Genomic DNA, 20,429 nt, shown 5'->3' with positions numbered 1-20,429 from the left:
CAAAGGAGCTGATCATGGACTACAGGAAACAGAGGGCCGAGCACACCCCCATTCACATCAACGGGGCTATAGTGGAGAGGATCGAGAGCTTCAAGTTCCTTGTTGTCCACACCACTAAGGATCTATCATGGCCCACACACATCAATAAGGTGAATTTGTCTCCCAGTACCTGTTGGAAAGTAGATTGAACCAGGTTTTCCAATAAGATTTTGCCTATGCATTGCTTTACTGCCGATGCAAGCATACCCATAACAGGATGCAGCCACCACCATGCTTGAAAATATGAGGAGTGGTACTCAGTGACGTGTTGGATTTGCCACAAACATAACACTTTGTATTCAGTACATAAAGTTCATTTAATTGCAATTTTACTTTTATGCCTTGTTGCAAACAGGACACGTTTTGGAATATTTTTGTTCTGTAGAGGCTTCCTTCTTTTCACTCTGTCACTTAGGTTAGTATAGTGGAGTAACTACAATGTTTTTGATCCATTCTCAGTTTTCTCCTATCACATCAATTAAACTCTGTTTTTTTAAACATTTTATATAACAAGGCAAGTCAATTAAGAACAAATTCTTATTTACAATGATGGCCTAAAGTCACACATGGCTTCATGGTGAAATACACTTTAGTGGTCTCCTTCCTGTATCTTTGGAGTGACATACCATCCAAAGGGGTGTGATTACTCTCTGAAGGCCCTGTACATATTTACCTCAATTACATTAAGCATACACTCTTATCCAGAACGATTTACAGTCGTGAGTGAATACAATTTCATACTGGTTGGTCTCCGGCGAGATTTTACGGAATCGCAGAAAGATCTGACGAGAACATCAAAGCAAACGCGAAGGACATTTGCAGGGCAATAGTCCCGGAAGACGAGCGAAATGTTGTTGCAGGTTCTCTGGATGTAGTGCACCGCCTGGGTAGGCTGAGAGATGGGGAGAACAGCCAGCCACTGCGACCAGTGATCATGAGATTCACCCCCAGGACAGCGAGGGATATGACATGGAAAAGTGCAAAGAAAATGGCTATTTAAAGAACAACAACCTGAGGTTCAAGGAGGACCTGACAGCATTTGATAAAGAAGCTCGGAATCGTCTGTGGCCAACGATTGCGAGAGCAAAGAAGGGGGGGGAGTGCATACTTTGCGGGAGCCAAGGCTTTTGTTAATGGAAGGGGAATTCAAAATCACTTATTTAAATAAAATCACGTTTTATTTGTCAAATACTTCGTAAACAACAGGTGTAGACAAACAGTGAAATACTTACTTCTAAAAACGTACTTTTATTTCTCGTCACAACAATTCAAAGAAAGAAAACATAAATAATAGAAAAGGTAAACCACATAAAAATAAAAGTAATATTAAATACACGAGTAACGACAACTTCGCTATATAACTAGGGTACCTGTACCAAGTCTGGGTGCTGGTCCCGTGTAGCTCAGTTGGTACGGTATGACGTTTGTAACGCCAATATTGTGGGTTCAATTCTCGATCTCCAACACATTGCCAGGGCTTTAAAATATTTATAATGTAATGTTTATTACTATTTCTGATTATTTTCTTCAAATTAACTTTAGCTTATCTGTCTCCTGTTATGATAATATCTTATGTTATTTTTTTATTCATAATACATATGTTGCGATATAAACACGATCAAATATGATTCAAATATTTACTTTGAACAGCATTGGTTGGTTTGTAATTAGTTAAATATTGTGGCAGCTGAGAGCGAGGTGTAGGGAGGAATGGGCGGTGGATGTGGGTGTGTTCAAGCCGATAGTTTAAAATCCTACAGAAATGCGCACGGCGCTTTGGTTTGAAGAGAATACGCCATATTGATTCACCGTAGACTTCTGCTAACCGTTTTCAGTTAGCGGCTTGAAAAGGACCTGGACTACTCTTCTCAATGGTCCTCGTTCGGTTTGGCGTTAGCACTTCTCTGTCTTTGTAACCCGGTTTACTAGCTCATTTATTTTGTCGGAGCAGTCGTACATTTTAACGGTCTCATTGACTTGCTTGAAGTGGGTTCAGAAAAAAGAAGTTGAATGGATCCGAGGGTGGCTTGGATTCAGCCCGAGCAGAAAGGACCTGCAAACGCATTTTGGATGCAAGTCTGGGAGACTTCTCAGGTACGAGCAAACTCCGGCCAGCATCTTCATAATAATCAGAACTACAACCTGCATTTGAATTCTCCAGCGTTGGACGTTTATAAACATGTTGCGGCAAAGGGCAATAGCATGTGCACCAACACTGGTCTGAGCAGCAGCAGCCATCACGGTATTTCAAAAGGCACTACTTCTTACCACGGCACTGCGTTCTCCTCCTTCGGGGCAACGTTACCGAACGGACCCGTACAGAACTCATTGACCCCGTCCAACGCTTACGGGGTAACGACAGATTTGGGAGACAGTAAAATGCCCCAAAAGACGGGATCTCTATCGTCCTTGTCTTCAGTGGAATCCATAACGGACAGCACATCTTCAAACCGCTCTTTGGGAAAGATTAGTGGTGGCAATGTAACTGGAAATATGAATAAAAACGCTGGCGGTGTCAATCTGTTATTTAACTTCAGTGAAAGCATGCATAATAATGTCAACCAATACCACCATCAAAGGCACCATCAGCATCACCCTCAGTACAATTTCCAACAGAATTGTGTGAAGCGTCACCCGACTCACCCGCCTGCATCCCTAAACCACACTCACCATCCAGGCCGAAGGAAAAGTGACAACAAGGCGAGCACCTATGGGATGAATTACCTTCTTTCTAACTATGGCAACTATGTTAGTTCGGGGACTGGGACGCCTTGGAAGACGAGGAAATACAGCCCCGGTGTTGATGGGTGAGATGTTATTTTTGATAGGGCCATTGCCCCTCTGGAATTGTTTGCCGCTAACGTTAGCTTGCTAACGCTAACCGCGATAACGTTAACTATCATGGTTTCCTACTAGCTAGACACGTTTATATTATTATAAAAAAATGTCATCCCTAAAGTCAATCCGTGTTTTGGTGTTTGCATGTTGACGTTTATCTTTTTCAAATTGATTTACTGCACGGGTGATTAGTAATCGGAATGTTAACGTTAGCTTAAATAGCTAGCTACTTAGCTAACTAGAGCGCTAATTTGACTGCGCGCTGCACTGACTAGCCAGATTTAACTTGTTAAGAAGCTATAACTAGCTAGCTAGATAACGATTTGGTAAGGTTAGCTCACAATTAGTAAGCTATTTGACAGATCTAAAGGGTTGGGTAACTTCTGGAATGTAGAGTTAATGCCGCATTCATGTCATGTCGGAAATCGGACATTTTCCGGCACGTTTACTCAGTAGAAAGATACGACGTAAGTATGAAACTCGGGTATCAGAATCAAGCAATAGGAAGCTATAAGCAAATAATTTACGTTAATTTTAACTCTGAGGTCCCGAGTTTTTGATATGACGCGAAGGCGGCATGTAACGCAAAATTATGAAAGCGGTCATGGTTAGCTAACGTTGCTCTTCTTTATAAAGCCACTCAGGGGATTATTAACGTCTGACTCATTATTCAGTTATTAATAAAACTATAGTAGAACTTGCTAGTTTATTACATAACCCAATATTGTTGATTAGACTTACGTTATGCATGTTAACATTGTCAGCAACAAAAAACTGCCAGATGGATTTGTTTAAGATTCTCTCTTGGCTCCATGGACAGTTGAAAGATCCATAGGTTTCATTTGAATGTAACTGTGTAATACAATGATTGGCCTCTAGTTGCACCCTTGTGGCATTGGAAGAGCATGCAGTGCCCAGACCTTAAGGCCTTAGTGTTTAAGTAGAATATTTAACAATTTCAATGGGCCATCACTGTCGTGGATGAAAATGTAGGTTAATGTACATACTGCAATATCTGATTGTGCTCAATTTCAGTGTATGGCTGCACTCAATCATTTGGTGTGGAAAATGTTAACATCCGTACATGTAATTTTTGTTTAGGTCTGTGATCAGTATGGGAATTGAAACCTCAACCTTGGAGTTGCTAATCCCATGCTCTTACAGGACTATGTAATGATTTTGAATGTTGTGAGGGATGCTGAGCTTACTGGAAAGCCTGTATCAGTGTAGGCTATATATATATATATATATAATGGTCTTGCTTTCTTTGAAAAGACTTACCATGTAGGTGAACTGATGACATTTAAATGAATGAAATCCTGAAACGGAAAATGTAAATCGACCAATTATTTGACTGGTTTAGTTTTGGGTAAGCAACTGCGCGTGTATGTGTGTGTTAACCCTGTCCCCCCCAGTCTCCATGAGGAGGTGGTGGACTTCTACAACTTCATGTCTCCCCGACCGGAGGAGGCTGCTATGAGGAAGGAGGTGGTCGACAGGATCGAGACTGTCATCAAGGAGCTGTGGCCTACTGCCGATGTGAGCAAACACACCAGAGCTGGGGGTTGAACTGGGACATCAGACTTTTTTCCCTAAAATGATTTGTGCAGTATAGGTTTTTTCAAACTCTTTCATTCCCCTGCTCTCTCAGGTGCAGATATTTGGCAGCTTCAGCACTGGACTCTACCTACCTACAAGGTAAGAGGGCAGTCTTGTGGTGTTTTGGCTCAGTCTTGTTCTCAGAATTTGCCACAAGTGTTTGGCCACCAGTTTACTTAATACCATCTCTCTCTCTGTTGCCATAGTGACATAGACCTGGTGGTGTTTGGGAAGTGGGAATGTCCCCCGTTGCAGCAGTTGGAACAGGCCCTCCGGAAACACAACGTGGCGGAACCTTTCTCCATCAAAGTGCTGGACAAAGCTACAGTGAGTAGCTCTTAATAAAAATACATGCCTATAATCTGTTGGAATAACTCCAATGTTGTCCGAACTGATAAACAAGCAGATGGTTTGCTTTAATAATGTAGGACAAGTCTGCACCAGCTAATGATTGGACCTAATTAGTGACTGCTTTAGAATTGCGATAGGGAACGAAAGCGAAATGGACGTTAAATAAACTTATTCAGAAATGAAGTCACAATGTTTCTCTATTCTCTCTCCCAGGTGCCAATCATCAAGCTGACTGACCAGGAGACTGAAGTCAAAGTGGACATCAGCTTCAACGTGGAGACTGGAGTCAAAGCTGCTTTCTTTATCAAGGACTACACTCGGGTGAGGACACTAGCATTTATAGTTCCTTTATTTTTATGGGAGACCTGAAATGGCTATAATGATCAGAGCAACAATTTAAAACGTGTTCCCAGTTGCAGTGGCCTATGAAAGGAATAGAAATGGACTTCCTGACCACTGACGCTCCCATATTGTAATTGTTTCAGTTAAATTTGAGGCTAATAAATACTTACTGAAATACTGTCCCTGTGAAATGCATTTTCTATCACTAGCAACAGAAGCACTACTTAACCACTTCACAACTATAGTCCACAACATATTTATTTAAAATTTTGCTCTATACTCCAGCATTTTGGAGTTGAGATGTTTCATATCAGGCAAGTACAGAATGTGCACCTGCACAGTGGGGCTGTGATGATATGGTCATTGTAGTTATTCAGCACAGAAACTTGATAACTATTTGCTTAATGAAAACTACAACTCCCTTCAGGTTAAACTAGTTTAATAACTGATAAAAGAGCAGGATGACATGAGAGAATTTAGGCTGGTTGAAAATCAGGCAGGCTGCTGCGTTTTGGATAAGTTGCAGGGGTTTGATGGCAGAAGCGGGGAGCCCAGGCAACAGTGAGTTGCAGTAGTCCAGACAGGAGTGGACCTCGATTAGGACCTGCACCGCTTCTTGTGTGATGTTGTAGAGCATGAACCTGCAGAAGCGAGTCACTGCTTTGATTTTTGCAGAGAAGGATAGGGTGTTGTCCAGGGTAACGCCAAGGTTATTTGCACTCTGGGAGGGTGATAATGGAGTCTGAGCCGACAGGCCTTCCCCTGGAGGAAGAGCAGCTCCGTCTTGTTGAGGTTAAGGCCTACCTATAGAAGGAGAAAAATACTTTCTCAAGTCAGTGAGCCTAATAAGGCATTTTTTGTTTAATTTAAATGTAATTCTAAGTCACAGCCTATATACACAGTAAGAGTCAGGGGAAGATCTGGTGATGGGCGTATAATATATAGTCAGTAAAGAAATGTCTCTCTGACATGTTCTGTATTCAATTACATAGCCGAACATGCTTCTGGCACCAGAAGCATAACTTTAGAATGAGTCATTGTCCCACTGACCTTTTACAACTGTAGCCCCAAAATCAGCATATGATATAACATTACAACCTGTGAAAATGAGACTCATTTTATTTAAGTTGTGATCCCCATACTAAGTTACATATTTTCATTAAATGGAGACTTTTCCCTCATCTAATTGAAAATTCTCCCCATTTTTAATCTGTGCTCTGTTCCTCAATGACTGTAAATTAAGCAGAGATTTTACATCTCTCTCGTTCCCTCCCCCTACAGAGGTATCCCGTGCTGCCTTACATGATCTTTGTGCTAAAACAGTTTCTGCTCCAGAGAGATCTCAATGAGGTGTTCACCGGAGGAATCAGCTCTTACAGCCTCATCCTGATGGTCATCAGCTTCCTCCAGGTACACATGAACACTAGTATGACATGCGGCTAGGCGGTATACCGTATTTTTACTATATACCGGTATTGATGCACGGACCGGTTTGGGTTTTTACTTTACTTTCTGTAAGAGTTTTTGAATGTTTGGTTTGTTAAATGTGATACTTCGCTACTTGACTCACCGCTCACTCTCTCATGCCACTTTCCACATAGTCTTAGACCCGCCCCTGTCAATCAAGGAACACGTTTGTTGTTCCTCAACCACGAGACACTTGCGTTCAGTCTGCATGGTCAATGCAGCACATGTAACATGCAAAAATGTTGATGACAATGATTCTGTTTTCACTTTTCTTAATATAATTCCTCTGGCATTCTATAATTGCACTAGTAGTTTGTTTCTTACGTCTGCAAACAGTCAGTCGTTTCTTAGCAAGTTATCCCTAAATCTTGTTAGTTGCTAATGCTAATCACTAGCTAGCTAATAAATGTTCTAAGTCAGAGTAAACATAATTAGCTATCCAGCATGATAATACCTGTGATGGCATAGACCTAAATCAGCATGTTTGTGCACCAGTTTCTTCTAAATCAAAAGAAGAATACGCAAAGCATGAGTAGGTTGGCTACATGAAGTAGTTAAGAGGAAACATTCAATGTAGCCAGTGATTATAGGGTGCCCAAGGAAACGGTTATCAACACTTTGGTTCCTATTCTGTCACAATAACTCCTCCCTGGCATTTTCATTTGTTATGTCAAAAAACACATCTAAAGTGGCCACTATTATATTCGAACTATAGAATTAGAATAATCATTCTATTTCGATAATTCCAACAGTTCAACCAAGTGTTTTTCTCTATCGCAAGTCAAATCGCAATTGCAATATTTGGTTTAAAATGAGGCCTAATTGTCTGCCCATATCGTGCAGCCCTATGTGGCAGTGGAAATGATCTCAAATGAATGCAGAAATGGATGAAAATGTAGAATTTTGGGGGTGGTTGAAGTTGAATTGAACAGTGTAAAGCAATCAGAATGGAGAAAGACTCATTTGAAATCACTTGTGTGTTGCCACCCTAGGGTCACACACTACTCATAAAGCAAATTTAGAACTTTCATTATTCAAAACCATAAAATATCTCCATACTGTAATTTTTTTGTTATACCGTGATAGACAAAATATATCGCCTAACCCTAGTTTGACAGTGTACAATTACAACGCTTAGTGTTGTTCTAACACCTATGCCGATTCTCTCCCTCCCTCCGTCTCTCTCCATCCAGCTCCACCCAAGGATTGACGCCAGCAACCCCAACATCAACCTTGGCATTCTGCTGATTGAGTTCTTTGAGCTTTATGGGCGCCATTTTAACTACCTGAAGACAGGCATCCGCGTCAAGAACGGAGGGGCCTACATGGCCAAGGAGGACATGATGAAGGTTATGACCAATGGCTACAGGCCCTCCATGCTCTGTATAGAGGACCCACTGATGCCAGGTGGGATGTGTGTGTGCGCTGGACTGAGTGTTTGGTTTTCCATTAGTAATGGTGTTGGCTGTAGTTTGTATGGGCCAATTCATTTTTTGTTTTTTGCCTTTTGTTCCAGGTAACGACGTTGGCAGGAGTTCGTACGGAGCCATGCAAGTCCAGCAGGTTTTTGACTACGCTTACATCGTCCTCAGTCACGCCATGTCACCGCTAGCACGCTCCTACCCAAACAAGGACATTGACAGGTTCGTTCCTCCTCTTTCAGAATGTCTTCTGGATCCATCCGGCCTAGAAATATTTGTAAATGAATAAGTACAACTGTTATCAAAGTAAGGATTGTCAAATGAATACGGTGGTTGTGTTGGGAAGTGTAACTGATCCACTGCTGTGCAGCGTTTAAACCGTTCCCTTCATGTTTCTCACTATCCCTGCAGCGCTTTGGGTAGGATAATCAAGGTGACACAGGAAGTGATTGACTACAGGGAGTGGATCATGACGAAGTGGGGGGGCAGGCACCTCGCCCGTATGGAGAGCCAGGGTAAGAGCAGTGTCTGTAACCTCTGCCTACCATGTTGACAGTCTTGTATGGCAGGTTCTGTAGGTATATTAACCTGTGTGTGGAGGGTACTCTTTGTCTTACATGGCAGTTTTGGAAGTGTGTATAATGATCTGTTTCTCTGTAGGTTCCCTCCTGGATCAGGACCCAGCAGGGTGTGTGTTGGGTGTAGGTGTGGAGGAGCAGAGGGACTCTGTTTCCCCTCACAGTGCAGACTCTCCCATGTCCCTTTCCAGTCCTCACCAACACTCCTCAGCCTCCTCTGTCTCTTCACTGTCTGGGTCAGACAACGTAAGGACAGAACACACACACACACTGCAGTCTTTATGATGGTATTAATTGATTGACAGCTGGCCATGTTTTAACCCCTCCACTCTGCTGTTTGTTCTAGGACTCTGATTCGACACCCCCGGCGCTGCCCCTCTACCCCTTTCAGGCTTTGGGTATGACTCTACCCCTGGGCCTGGCACTGGGCAAGGCTGGCATCAACCAGCACCACCTCATCATGTCCCCTGGCTCACAGGTACAGAACCTAGCATCTACTGACCTTTATTTGTTTTCAGGGATGGGAGAGTTTAACCTATCAAGATTTTCTGGGAGTGGGAGATTAAAGGTAGCCTCCCCAATGCACGAAGTTAACACTATCGGTTCCATTTCCACAACTAAGAGCGTTGAAGCGCAAGGCTAAACTACTGTGCTGTTTTGGTCCCGTAGTTACCACGTTGTACCAGGGTGAAGCGCATCCGTGCATATCAACAGATAGTTGAAGTCGGAAGTTTACTTACACTTAGGTTGGAGTCAACTCATTTTTCAACCACTCCACAAATTTCTTGTTAACAAACTATAGTTTTGGCAAGTCGGTTAGGACATCTACTTTGTGCATGACAAAAGTAATTTTTCCAATTGTTTACAGACAGATTAGTTCACTTATAATTCACTGTATCACAATTCCAGTGGGTCAGAAGTTTACATACACTAAGTTGACTGTGCCTTTAAACAGCTTGGAAAATTCCAGAAAATTATGTCATGGCTTTAGACGCTTCTGATAGGCTAATTGACATTACTTGAACCAATTGGAGGTGGATCTGTGGGTGTATTTCAAGGCCTACCTTCAAACTCAGTACCACTTTGCTTGTCATCATGGGAAAATCAAAAGAAATCAGCCAAGACCTCAGAATTTTTTTTTTTAGACCTCAAGTCTGGTTCATCCTTGGGAGCAATTTCCAAGTGTCTGAAGGTACCACGTTCATTTGTACAAACAATAAGTATATACGTAAGTATAAACCCCATGGGACCACACAGCTGTCATACCTCACAGGAAGGAGATGCGTTCTGTCTCCTAGAGATGAACGTACTTTGGTGCGAAAAGTGCAAATCAATCCTAGAACAACAGCAAAGGACCTTGTGAAGATGCTGGAGGAAACGGGTACAAAAGTATCTATATCCACAGTAAAACGAGTCTATAGCGACATATCCTGAAAGGCGGCTCGGGAAGGAAGAAACCACTGCTCCAAAACCGCCATTAAAAAAGTCAGACGACAGTTTGCAACTGCACATGGGGACAAAGATTGAACTTTTTGGAGAAATGTCATCTGGTCTGATAAAACAAAAATATACCTTTTTGGCCATAATGACCATTGTTGTGTTTGGAGGGAAAAGGGGGAGGCTTGCAAGCCGAAGAACATCCCAACCGTGAAGCATGGGGTGGCAGCATCATGTTGTGGGGGTGCTTTGCTGCAGAAGGGACTGGTGCACTTCACAAAATAGATGGCATCATGAGGAAAGAAAATTATGTGGATATATTGAAGCAACATCTCAAGACAACAGTCAGGAAGTTCAAGCTTGGTTGCAAAAGGGTTTTCGAAATGGACAATAACCCCAAGCATACTTCCAAAGTTGTGGCAAAATGGCTTATGGTCAAGGTATTAGTGACTACCACAAAGCCCTGACCTCAATCCTATAGAAAATTTGCAGGCAGAACTGAAAAAGTGTGTGCAAGCAAGGAGGCCTACAAACCTGACTCAGTTACACCAGATCTGTCAGGAGGAAGGGGCCAAAATTCACCCAATTTATTGTGGGAAGCTTGTGCAAGGCTACCCAAAATGTTTGACTCAAGTAAAACAATTTAATGGCAATGCCACCAAATACTAATTGACTGTATGTAAACTTCTGACCCACTGGGAATGTGATGAAAGAAATAAAAGTTGAAATCATTCTCGCTACCATTATTCTGACATTTCACATTCTTAAAATAGTGGTGATTCTAACTGACCTAAGACAGGGAATTTTTACTAGTATTAAATATCAGGGATTGTGAAACCTGAGTTTAAATGTATTTTGTATGATAACTTCTGACTTCAACTGTACCATGACTGTTTACACAAGCAGCCCAATTCTGATATTTTTTTCCCACTAATTGGTCTTTAGACCAATCACATTGTCATTTTCAGAGCTCGTCGGATTGGTCAAAAAGACCAATTAGTGTATAAATATCAGAATTGGGCTGCATGTGTAAGCACAGCCTAAGTGAGAGCGATTTCTTTCATCGTGCTCATATCTGCGGTGCTGCTCGTGCCAATGTCATAATTCCATGTCTACCTTTTAAATGTATTGTAAAAAATCCTGAATTGAGCTTTATCTTAAGATTTGTCGCCAGAGAAAGTATATATTTTCTATAAAATAATCCATCCAGGCGGTCTGTTTTAGTACTCATTTCCCGCTAACAGGGATTGTGAAATGGTGATTTGACACAGTTTGTGATTGGATTTGTGAGAACTGAAAATGTCGATCTCCCTTCCCTCTCCAGGCGTGTATGTCTTTGCCCGGTGCCCTGACGATGCACTCTTTACCTGGCAGACAGGTGGGTATAGACGGGCACCACCTCCCCCTTTTTCCACATGCCCCCCTACCCATCATAACCCCCATGCCCCCTCCAACCCCCAGCCTCTGTCCAGCCCCCACCCTGCCAGCCACACACACCAGGTAGGCGCCGTCCGCAATCACCGCATACACACTATACATGGAGAACATCTTTCTCCCCTCTTTCTTTCCTCTAATACTCTCCTCACCTCTCACTTTCTGCTTTCAACTCCTCTTGCTTTCACTGTTTCTCTCCTCCCCTTCACTTCCTCTGTTCTCTCAATCTGTCCCTCTTGATTTCATTGTTGTATTGTATATCTGCCAGATTGATCTGAATATAGCATTCCTTTTGTAGACTAGGTTTCAAACACTCAAAATGCTTTGAATTCTAACACTTCATACCTTTTTCTCTCTCCAGAACGGTCCCAAGTGTCAGATGAAAGGTTTCCACAATCCAGCCGTGGTCCACAGTCCCGCCCTGGCCAACCGTGCACACACCCACCCTCTCACACACGCCCACACACACTCTCACACACAGTACCGCAACACCTGGCGGCGTCGGAAGAGGGACAGCTTACCAGTTAGCCTGAGCAGATAAAAAGACAAAACATCTCCCTTCATCCCTCTTTCCACTCCTCCATTCTGACTGATTGGGAGGACAACTTGATGGGACAATGCCCCCTGCTGTTCAACTTAAAGACAGGCAGGCAGAGACCAGACCAGCATTGGGATTCATTCAACACTTTGGGCTGCTGAACTTGGGCTGCGGATAGGGAAAAAGGTGTAGCTCTGGGAACGTTCCGTTTCTCTCCCTCACTCCATCGCTCTTCATCTCTGCATGTTTTTCACTGCGCAACGAACCAACGGCCAACGATACAGGAATGAGCGGTGCGGTTAGAGAACAAAACGCAACCCCCCCAACGTGCACTCTGACCCCAGAACTTTTCTGCTAGCTCTCCAGTCCTTCACTTTCTGTTTGGGATCCACATTTGTTTGTTTTATTTTGTTCCGTTAATGTCTTATTGTTCAATTTGAATATTTTTTTAGCGCTTTGCAGTTTTTCACTTACGTTTGGTGAGACTGAGGATAGTGACATCTTTGCCAGGTGAGAGTTGCGAAAGCCCAGTGTCTTATGGGAAAGTGTTTATTTTTGTTTGGTCTTTGACTGGGTTACGTTGTCAAGGCGACAACCTTTGTCCTTGAACCCTGCAGCCAAACTGCGTCTTTTTCAGTGTTCACACAAGGAACGACAGTTTCTCATTTGTGCAATAACATGTTCTATTTTTTAAGTAAATGTTTATTTAATTTTTATTATGTATGTAAAGGAATTTGGTGTTTTTTTAAGATTGTTTTATTTTTGTATTTTTAGTTTTTATGGCAGAGTTTACAGAACCTTTGCCCAGGTGGCCTCCGAGTGTGTGACGAGAGCGTGCGTGTCAATTGGTGAGCTGTGCGCGTCTTGTTCGAGGTATAATCGACCCCCAATTGGTTGTTTTATAATGTGATTCAAAGGCGTTAATTAGAAGTATCTAAGTCACTCCAGACTATTGAGGTGCATCTTATTGTTAGACAGGTTAAGAAGTCTACAGTCCCACTAGATGGATCTCTTGCTATAGCAGAAGCAGCAGACTGAGCTCACGCCCAATACCCTAGCTGTTGTTTTTAAAAACAAAACGTTCTTTATTTGGTGTGTGTGCTTGTATCAGTCATAGGATGACTTGCGTTCACCCAACGTTTGTGCCATTTTTGCTACTCAGTCCTTGCTTAGACTAGGGCTGAACTTCTATCGCAGGACTTTGGCACAAGCCCAAGTACATATTGTATTCCCCAGGTGTGTTTCTGTTGGATGTATGTCTCTGCTGTTGTTTTAAAGATATGCATGGTCTCGTGCGTATGGGAGGTGGAGTTAAAGGGACAGACAAACTGACCTGAACTTGAAGATCAGGGCGGTGCCAAATGGAACCCTTCCGCCGACATTGCATTACTTTTGATTGGGCCAGTGGGCTCTGGTCTAAAATAGTGCACTACATAGGGGATAGGGTACCATTTCAGATGCACCCTAAAAGACTAAGTGCTCTAAAGGGTCTTTTCCCATAGCGGGGGAGAGAGAAACTTCTGGGGACTTCCAGGACTGTGGAAAGGGAATAATTGATTCCATTCTGGAATCTTGTTGGTACTTCCGCAAGTTTGCAATGCCTTTTCTTTCTGTTTACTTCAGTGCGTGTGTGTGTGTCGTCTCTGCAGACATACAGCCGCATATATATATACACACACACACACACGCCTGTGTGTGACTGAGGAGCAGTGCGGTTGCTACACAGACAGCGTTATTACTATGCAAGTGGGTTATTTTTGTGTGCCCCATTTCTGTTTCCAATGACAACCACTGCTTGTTGGATTGAAGTGATGTTATTGTAAACTCGAGTTTGACTGACTAGGCCTGTGTGATCGGTGGGCTAGGCTAGATGGTTGCTAGTCAGCCTCAGCCCAGTTACAAGTGAACCACAACTCTTGCATCCTGATGTTTTGTATTCCTATCTGTTAGTCTATGGAAGGGTCTGTGTGTGCGCCAGTGGTCGGGTATCTGTCTCATCTCAGAGCGAGGGAATAGCAAGACTGGTTTCAAATGACACCCTATCTCTCTCTCATACAGTGCATGCTATTTAACCTTAGCGCTGGTCTAAAGTAGTGCCCTATATAGGGGTTAGGGTGTCATTGTAGACTACCACTTGACGTCCCGCCACTGTTTTAACCTAACGGCTAGTATGAAAGTGCACATGGGGAGCGACTTGCACTCTGTAGTGGATGACTTCATACCCTCCCTAGTGCACTACAGTCCTCTACACTGAGATTGTGTTAGGAGGCAGTGTCAGTCTAATGTTAGTATAGCAACTTTTACCCACCAATCGACCTGGCTAATATACACCGCCTTTTTTACAAGGTGTCGGTCTCCAATGGCACCCTATTCAGAATATAGTGCGCCACTTCTGATTAGATCTTTGGTTTCTTGTGGAGGGTAGTGGGGCTATATAGGAAATAGGGTGCCATTTGAGACTTGTCTGCTTTTAGTGAATAGAACCAGCGTCTGTCAGAAGAGCTCTAAAACACTATCTCTGGTTGGAGTTTTGTCAATGCTGTCAAAGATGTCCACAATTTTTACAGATTCTATTAAGACTGAAATGCGGTGTGACGTCTATATGGATTTAACTTGAATCCCAATGGTCTACACGAGCTTCCTCTCCTCATCTACTTTCCTTTATTTGATGTGAAAGAAACTGGAGCAGGTGAAAGCCAATCCCTTGGTAGATCCGCCATTTTATGTTCATCTATTTAGATCAGTGCAGATCGGAGAGAAAGCCTCTTTAGACTATTGAGAACACGAAACACTTGCATCACAATGAGTGATTTTAAACATAACTGACGCCATTTTGTGAAAGGTGGCGGCTCCTCTGTCCTGGCCAACTAATCTGAGCAGGAACTCCTAAAATGGCTGCCAAACTAGCAGTGGCCACGGAGTGACAGTCTGGCTTTTGTTTTGAACATTTTTATGTACCGGTATATTTTTTTCTATTTTATTTTTTAATAAACTTCTTAAAACGGGCAGTTACAGTGATCTTGTTTTTGTATGTGCATAATTTGGTTGCAAATTAATCATTGGATACAACGCATACAGAACACATGCCCACCAACTAAACAGGTAGTGGTTGGAAATTAAGATGGATTAATGCTGAATCTGTATGTGCAACTCAGTCCAATTTGATTGAGTTCAGGTGGGAAACATGCATTAGGTTTATTGCTTTATTTGAGACGTTTTGTCAGGAGTCCCTTTACAAGACACAGGGAAAGGAAAAGGTCACTATAAACTTAGTTCACATGTACTTCTGCTTATCTACACTAGGTGGCACAGTAGCTTCTCACCCATAGCCTTGGATCCAGTCAGCAACATGTCAGATGTACTGTCGATGTTCTGCCAGACTATTCCTCAAGAGTATTGAGCCAGGATCATCCAGTACAGCGACTTCTCATTCCACACAGCTCTCCCTAAACTCTTGGATTTGGAATATCTGCCATGTTAGGATTGTGTACTGTCCTACTATTCTATCTGTGGCAGATTTCAGCTCAGTCTGGTTGCTTCCTAGACCAAAGCCAGAAATGTGAGTAGAGAGATGAGATCCTGATATTAAAAAGGCAGTGGAACTGGCTTGGAGGTTCAGTGTTGCGTTTCAGGGTTCTTCTGACTCAGGAGAACCCGTACCTAAACAAACTGGAAGACGACACTCCCCAACAGCCCAAGAACGTAGTCGCTCGTGAAAGTCTACACACCCCTCGCAGTCTTCACATTTTGCTGCCTTCAGCTCAAATTAAATCTCAAAAGTGAATACATCAGATTGTTCTTTTCTTCCTACCAATCTACACAACCTACTCCACATTTTCACATAACTAGACATGTTCCAAATAAATTAAACTCTTGATTGCATATGTTTTCACACTCAAGTTACTATTTGGTGGAGGCACCTTTGCCAGCCATAACAGCTGTGAATCATTTTGAATAATATTCTAGCAACTCTTAGGGCAACATTTGTTAATTGTTTTTGTAAAAATCGCTCAAGTGCAGTAAATTTAATTGAGAATCATTGATGGACAGCAATATTCGTACCAGCCTGACATTCGATGTGTCCATATTTGTGTTGGTCTGTTTTTATCTAATTTTCCCTCTTTCGCTCTCTCCCATACTCTCTTGCTCTCTTTGTAATGGGCTAAAGGGTATTAACTGAATATAAATGTGTTCTCTTATTACTTTTCTGAGTTTAATAATTTTTCCAGAGCGAGAGACTGAAGGAAGTAGAGGCTAAGAGGGAGTGAAGTAAATGGAGAATGAGATGCCTCTGGGTAAAGTAGATGGCCTAGAAGGGTTTTTCATCTGGATTAGTGTTCAGAGTGAGGGATGAAAGAAGGGAGAAGAGAATCAAAGGCTCTCAGATTGAACTTCACCTCTCTAGGTAATAACTTCAGAGGGGGATGGAGTGAGAGAAGCTGGGAGACAGAATAATAATAGGGGCGTAGACACAATTTGTCATGTTTCTCCTCTCCCCAACAAACACAAGGGTTGTCATATTTCCATCACAAATACAAACACAGTATCTGTCAACTATCCATGCCAAATACCCATAGTGAATAGGGAAAGCTACATTTTGTCACCCATCCAAGACAGGATAAATATTGCCAGCCTGCCTGCTGTTCACATATCGGTCTGTGTACCCCGCTGTCGGGTAAAGGGTTGGTTCCAAGTCAATAGTTGTCAGATGTTGTTGCTGTTTCTAAACAGCACCACGCGGGTTGCAAAACTCTAGTTATTTTACCCAAATTCCTAGTGTTTCCAGAAATCCTGGTTGGAGGATTCCAGGTTTCCTGCTTATTCCCTATTTACTCGAGGAATCTTCAAACCAGGATTTCTGGAAATAGTGGAAATTTTGAGAAAGTTACCAGGAATGTGCAACCCTAAGCAGCACTGTGTCCGAGAACATAAAGTTGATCTTCTACTACTGCACTCCCAAAGACAGCCTTTACAGCAGATGGGATAAGGATGTGTGGTCAGCTCCCAAAGAAACCTGGCGAAGCACCTAGGAGATGGAAAACCATCCCAAAAGATCGGCAGCAGTGAAGCTCACTCGTGAAAACCTTGTGTCACAGGTTCAGTGAGTAAGAGTGAATTAACAACGAACAACGAATGGAGTACTGTAGCTGGGAGCCGTAGCCATAGCTGCAGAATGTAGGGGTGCTGGTTCTGCAGCAAACCCTGAAAAATCTATGTATATATTTTTTCACTAAGTAGTGAACTGGGCCTTTAATAGTCATAGGGAAAAAGGTTTTGACGTGTCTGTCCTATGTAAGAAAGCTCAGGAAATATGTCTTTAGACACGTTTAATGCTTTATTTTTGTCGGCACAAAACTACTTCCATTTCCTTGTACAGTGGTTTGTGAAAGTATTCACCCCCTTGGCATTTTTCCTGTTTTATTGCCTTACAACCTGGAATTAAAATGGATTTTTGGGGGGTTTGTATCATTTGATTTCCACAACATGCTGAACACTTTGAAGATATTTTTTATTGTGAAACAAACAAGAAATAAGACAAGAAAAACAGAACTTTAGTGTGCATAACTATTCCCCCAAAATCAATACTTTGTAGAGCCACCTTTTGCAGCAATTACAGCTGCAAGTCTCTTGGGGTATGTCTCTACAAGCTTGGCACATCTAGCCACTGGGATTTCTGCCCATTCTTCGAGGCAAAACTGCTCCAGCTCCTTCAAGTTGGACGGGTTCCGCTGGTGTACAACAGTATTTAAGTCATACCACAGATTCTCAATTGGATTGCGGTCTGGGCTTTGACTAGGCCATTCCAAGGCATTTAAATGTTTCCGTTTAAACCACTCAAGTGTTGCTTTAGCAGTATGCTTAGGGTCATTGTCCTGCTGGAAGGTGAACCTCTGTCCCAGTCTCAAATCTCTGGAAGACTGAAACAGGTTTCCCTCAATGATTTCCCTGTATTTAGCGCCATCCATCATTCCTTAAATTCTGACCAGTTTCCCAGTCTCTGCTGATGAAAAACATCCCCACAACATGATGCTTCCACCACCATGCTTCACTTTGGGGATGATGATGAGAGGTGTTGGGTTTGCGCCAGACAGAGCGTTTTCCTTGATGGCTGAAAAACTCAATTTCAGTCTCATCTGACCAGAGTATCTTCTTTGGGGAGTCTCCCACGTGCCTTTTGGTGAACACCAAACGTGTTTGCTTATTTTTTTCTTAAGCAATGGCTTTTTTCTGGCCACTCTTCTGTAAAGCCCAGCTCTATGGAGTGTATGGCTTAAAATGGTCCTATGGACAGATACTCCAATCTCCACTGTGGAGCTTTGCAGCTCCTTCAGGGTTATCTTTGGTCTCTTTGTTGCCTCTCTGATTAATGCCTTCCTTGCCTGGTCTGAGTTTTGGTGAGCGGCCCTCTTGGGAGGTTTGTTGTGGTGCCATATTGTTTCCATTTTTTAATAATGGATTTAATGGTGCTCTGTGGGATGTTCAAAGTGTTGGATTCTTTTTTAGAACCCAACCCTGATCTGTTTGCTTGGTGGTGTCCCTTGCTTTGTGGTGCTGCAGACTCTAGGGCCTAGAGATCATGTGACAGATCATGTGACACTTCGATTGCACACAAGTGGACTTTTTAACTAATTATGTGACTTCTGGAGGTAATTGGTTGCACCAGGTCTTATTTAGGGGCTTCATAGCGAAGGGGGTGAATACATGCGTACGCACCACTTCTCAGTTTTTTATTTTTGAAATCATTTTTGTTGTTGTTTTCACTTCACCAATTTGGACTATTTTGTGTATGTCAATTACATGAAATCCACATAAAAATATATTTAAATTCCAGGTTGTAATGCAGCCAAATAGGAAAAATACCAAGGGGGATGAATACTTTTGCAAGGCACTGTATAAGTTACCTTCAGTCGAGTCACGTGACACTTTTGTTTGTATGTGTTACATTCAGATGCGTCACGTGATGTTTGTTGGGGTCGTAGAGCCAAACGGAAAAGGATTTTTAGTAACCTGATTAGTCGACTGTCTTATGATTACCACTGCAACTTTCATCTCTAACCTACCGTTAGACACACACACAGACACACACACACACACAGACACACACACAGACATGTAATGTGTGTTCTTGACAGTGAATGTAGATTATGACAGTGGGTTTTGTGCAGAGGGTCTCCCCTGTAGACCGTGACTCCATTCCAAATGGCACCATATTCCCTCCAAAGTGCACTACTGCTGACCAGTAGTGTTTTTACCATTTGGGATGCAAGCTATGACAGTGTTTTAGGTAAGATAGGATCATTTTCCGGATTCATAGATGGGAACACCCTCACTACTCTATAATTAAAACTCCAATATGACTTGGATGAAAATTCAGAGTGGGTGGATTTTCACTCTGCACCCCTCTCTCACACACATGGATGCATCTCTCTCTGTCTCTCACTCTCTCTATGTGTGTGACAGGTAGGGGGAGTAGATCTGTCAGAGAAGGGCACCAGCCTGTCCAGCACTTCACTGGATTCACAATTAAACCAGGGAGAAAGAGAGAAGGGGCAGAGAGAGAGAGAGAGAGAGAGAGAGAGAGAGAGAGAGAGAGAGAGAGAGAGAGAGAGAGAGAGAGAGAGAGAGAGAGAGAGAGAGAGAGAGAGAGAGAGAGAGAGAGAGAGAGAGAGAGAGAGAGAGAGAGAGAGAGAGAGAGAGAGAGAGAGAGAGAGAGAGAGAGAGAGAGAGAGAGAGAGAGAGAGAGAGAGAGAGAGAGAGAGAGAGAGAGAGAGAGAGAGAGAGAGAGAGAGAGAAGGGGCAGGAGAGAGAGAGAGAGAGAGGAGAAGGGGCAGGAGAGAGAGAGAGGGAGAAGGGGCAGGAGAGGGAGAGGGAGAAGGGGCAGGAGAGGGAGAAGAGGCAGGAGAGGGAGGGGGCAGGAGAGGGAGAGAGGGAGAAGGGGCAGGAGAGAGAGAGAGGGAGAAGGGGCAGGAGAGGGAGAGAGGGGCAGGAGAGGGAGAAGGGGCAGGAGAGGGAGAAGGAGAAGGGGCAGGAGAGAGAGAGAGGGAGAAGGGGCAGGAGAGAGAGAGAGGGAGAAGGGGCAGGAGAGAGAGAGAGGGAGAAGGGGCAGGAGAGAGAGGGGGAGAAGGGGCAGGAGAGGGAGAAGGGGCAGGAGAGAGAGAGGGAGAAGGGGCAGGAGAGGGAGAAGGGGCAGGAGAGGGAGAGGGAGAAGGGGCAGGAGAGGGAGAAGGGGCAGGAGATAGAGAAGGGGCAGGAGAGAGAGAGGGAGAAGGGGCAGGAGAGAGAGGGAGAAGGGGCAGGAGAGAGAGGGAGAAGGGGCAGGAGAGAGAGAGAGGGAGAAGGGGCAGGAGAGAGAGAGGGAGAAGGGGCAGGAGAGGGAGAAGAGGC

General features: G+C 43.3%; 1 protein-coding gene across 2 annotated transcripts; it reads left to right on the top strand.

Moving 5' to 3' along the window:
* Nucleotides 1-719: 719 nt before the first annotated feature.
* tent4a (terminal nucleotidyltransferase 4A) lies at nucleotides 720-12,928 on the top strand. 2 transcript variants are annotated; one of them, XM_024395507.2, is made up of 13 exons: nucleotides 720-2,846; nucleotides 4,293-4,416; nucleotides 4,529-4,575; nucleotides 4,683-4,803; nucleotides 5,041-5,148; nucleotides 6,451-6,579; nucleotides 7,830-8,043; nucleotides 8,153-8,279; nucleotides 8,469-8,572; nucleotides 8,718-8,881; nucleotides 8,982-9,113; nucleotides 11,397-11,450; nucleotides 11,868-12,928. In XM_024395507.2, the coding sequence occupies exons 1-13, from the start codon at nucleotides 2,050-2,052 to the stop codon at nucleotides 12,045-12,047; spliced, it is 2,301 nt and encodes a 766-aa protein (XP_024251275.1). In that variant the 5' UTR covers nucleotides 720-2,049; the 3' UTR covers nucleotides 12,048-12,928. The 2 variants fall into 2 exon arrangements, with proteins under 2 accessions (XP_024251275.1, XP_024251274.2); XM_024395506.2 differs by having other exon boundaries at nucleotides 11,397-11,572; nucleotides 11,868-12,038.
* Nucleotides 12,929-20,429: the final 7,501 nt, after the last annotated feature.

This window comes from Oncorhynchus tshawytscha, unplaced genomic scaffold (genome assembly GCF_018296145.1).
Source record: "Oncorhynchus tshawytscha isolate Ot180627B unplaced genomic scaffold, Otsh_v2.0 Un_scaffold_1528_pilon_pilon, whole genome shotgun sequence".
Lineage (NCBI taxonomy): Eukaryota > Metazoa > Chordata > Actinopteri > Salmoniformes > Salmonidae > Oncorhynchus > Oncorhynchus tshawytscha.
The sequence above is the reverse complement of the archived record's forward strand: the minus strand, read 5'-3'. Positions and strand labels throughout refer to the sequence as shown.

Bases quoted from the DNA above. Each gene is read 5' to 3' on its own strand.
- tent4a (XM_024395507.2), top strand. From the start codon at position 2,050: ATGGATCCGAGGGTGGCTTGGATTCAGCCCGAGCAGAAAGGACCTGCA. The intron at 6,580-7,829 runs GTACACATGAAC...CTCTCCATCCAG, and splicing joins TGGTCATCAGCTTCCTCCAG to CTCCACCCAAGGATTGACGC. The intron at 8,044-8,152 runs GTGGGATGTGTG...CTTTTGTTCCAG, and splicing joins AGAGGACCCACTGATGCCAG to GTAACGACGTTGGCAGGAGT.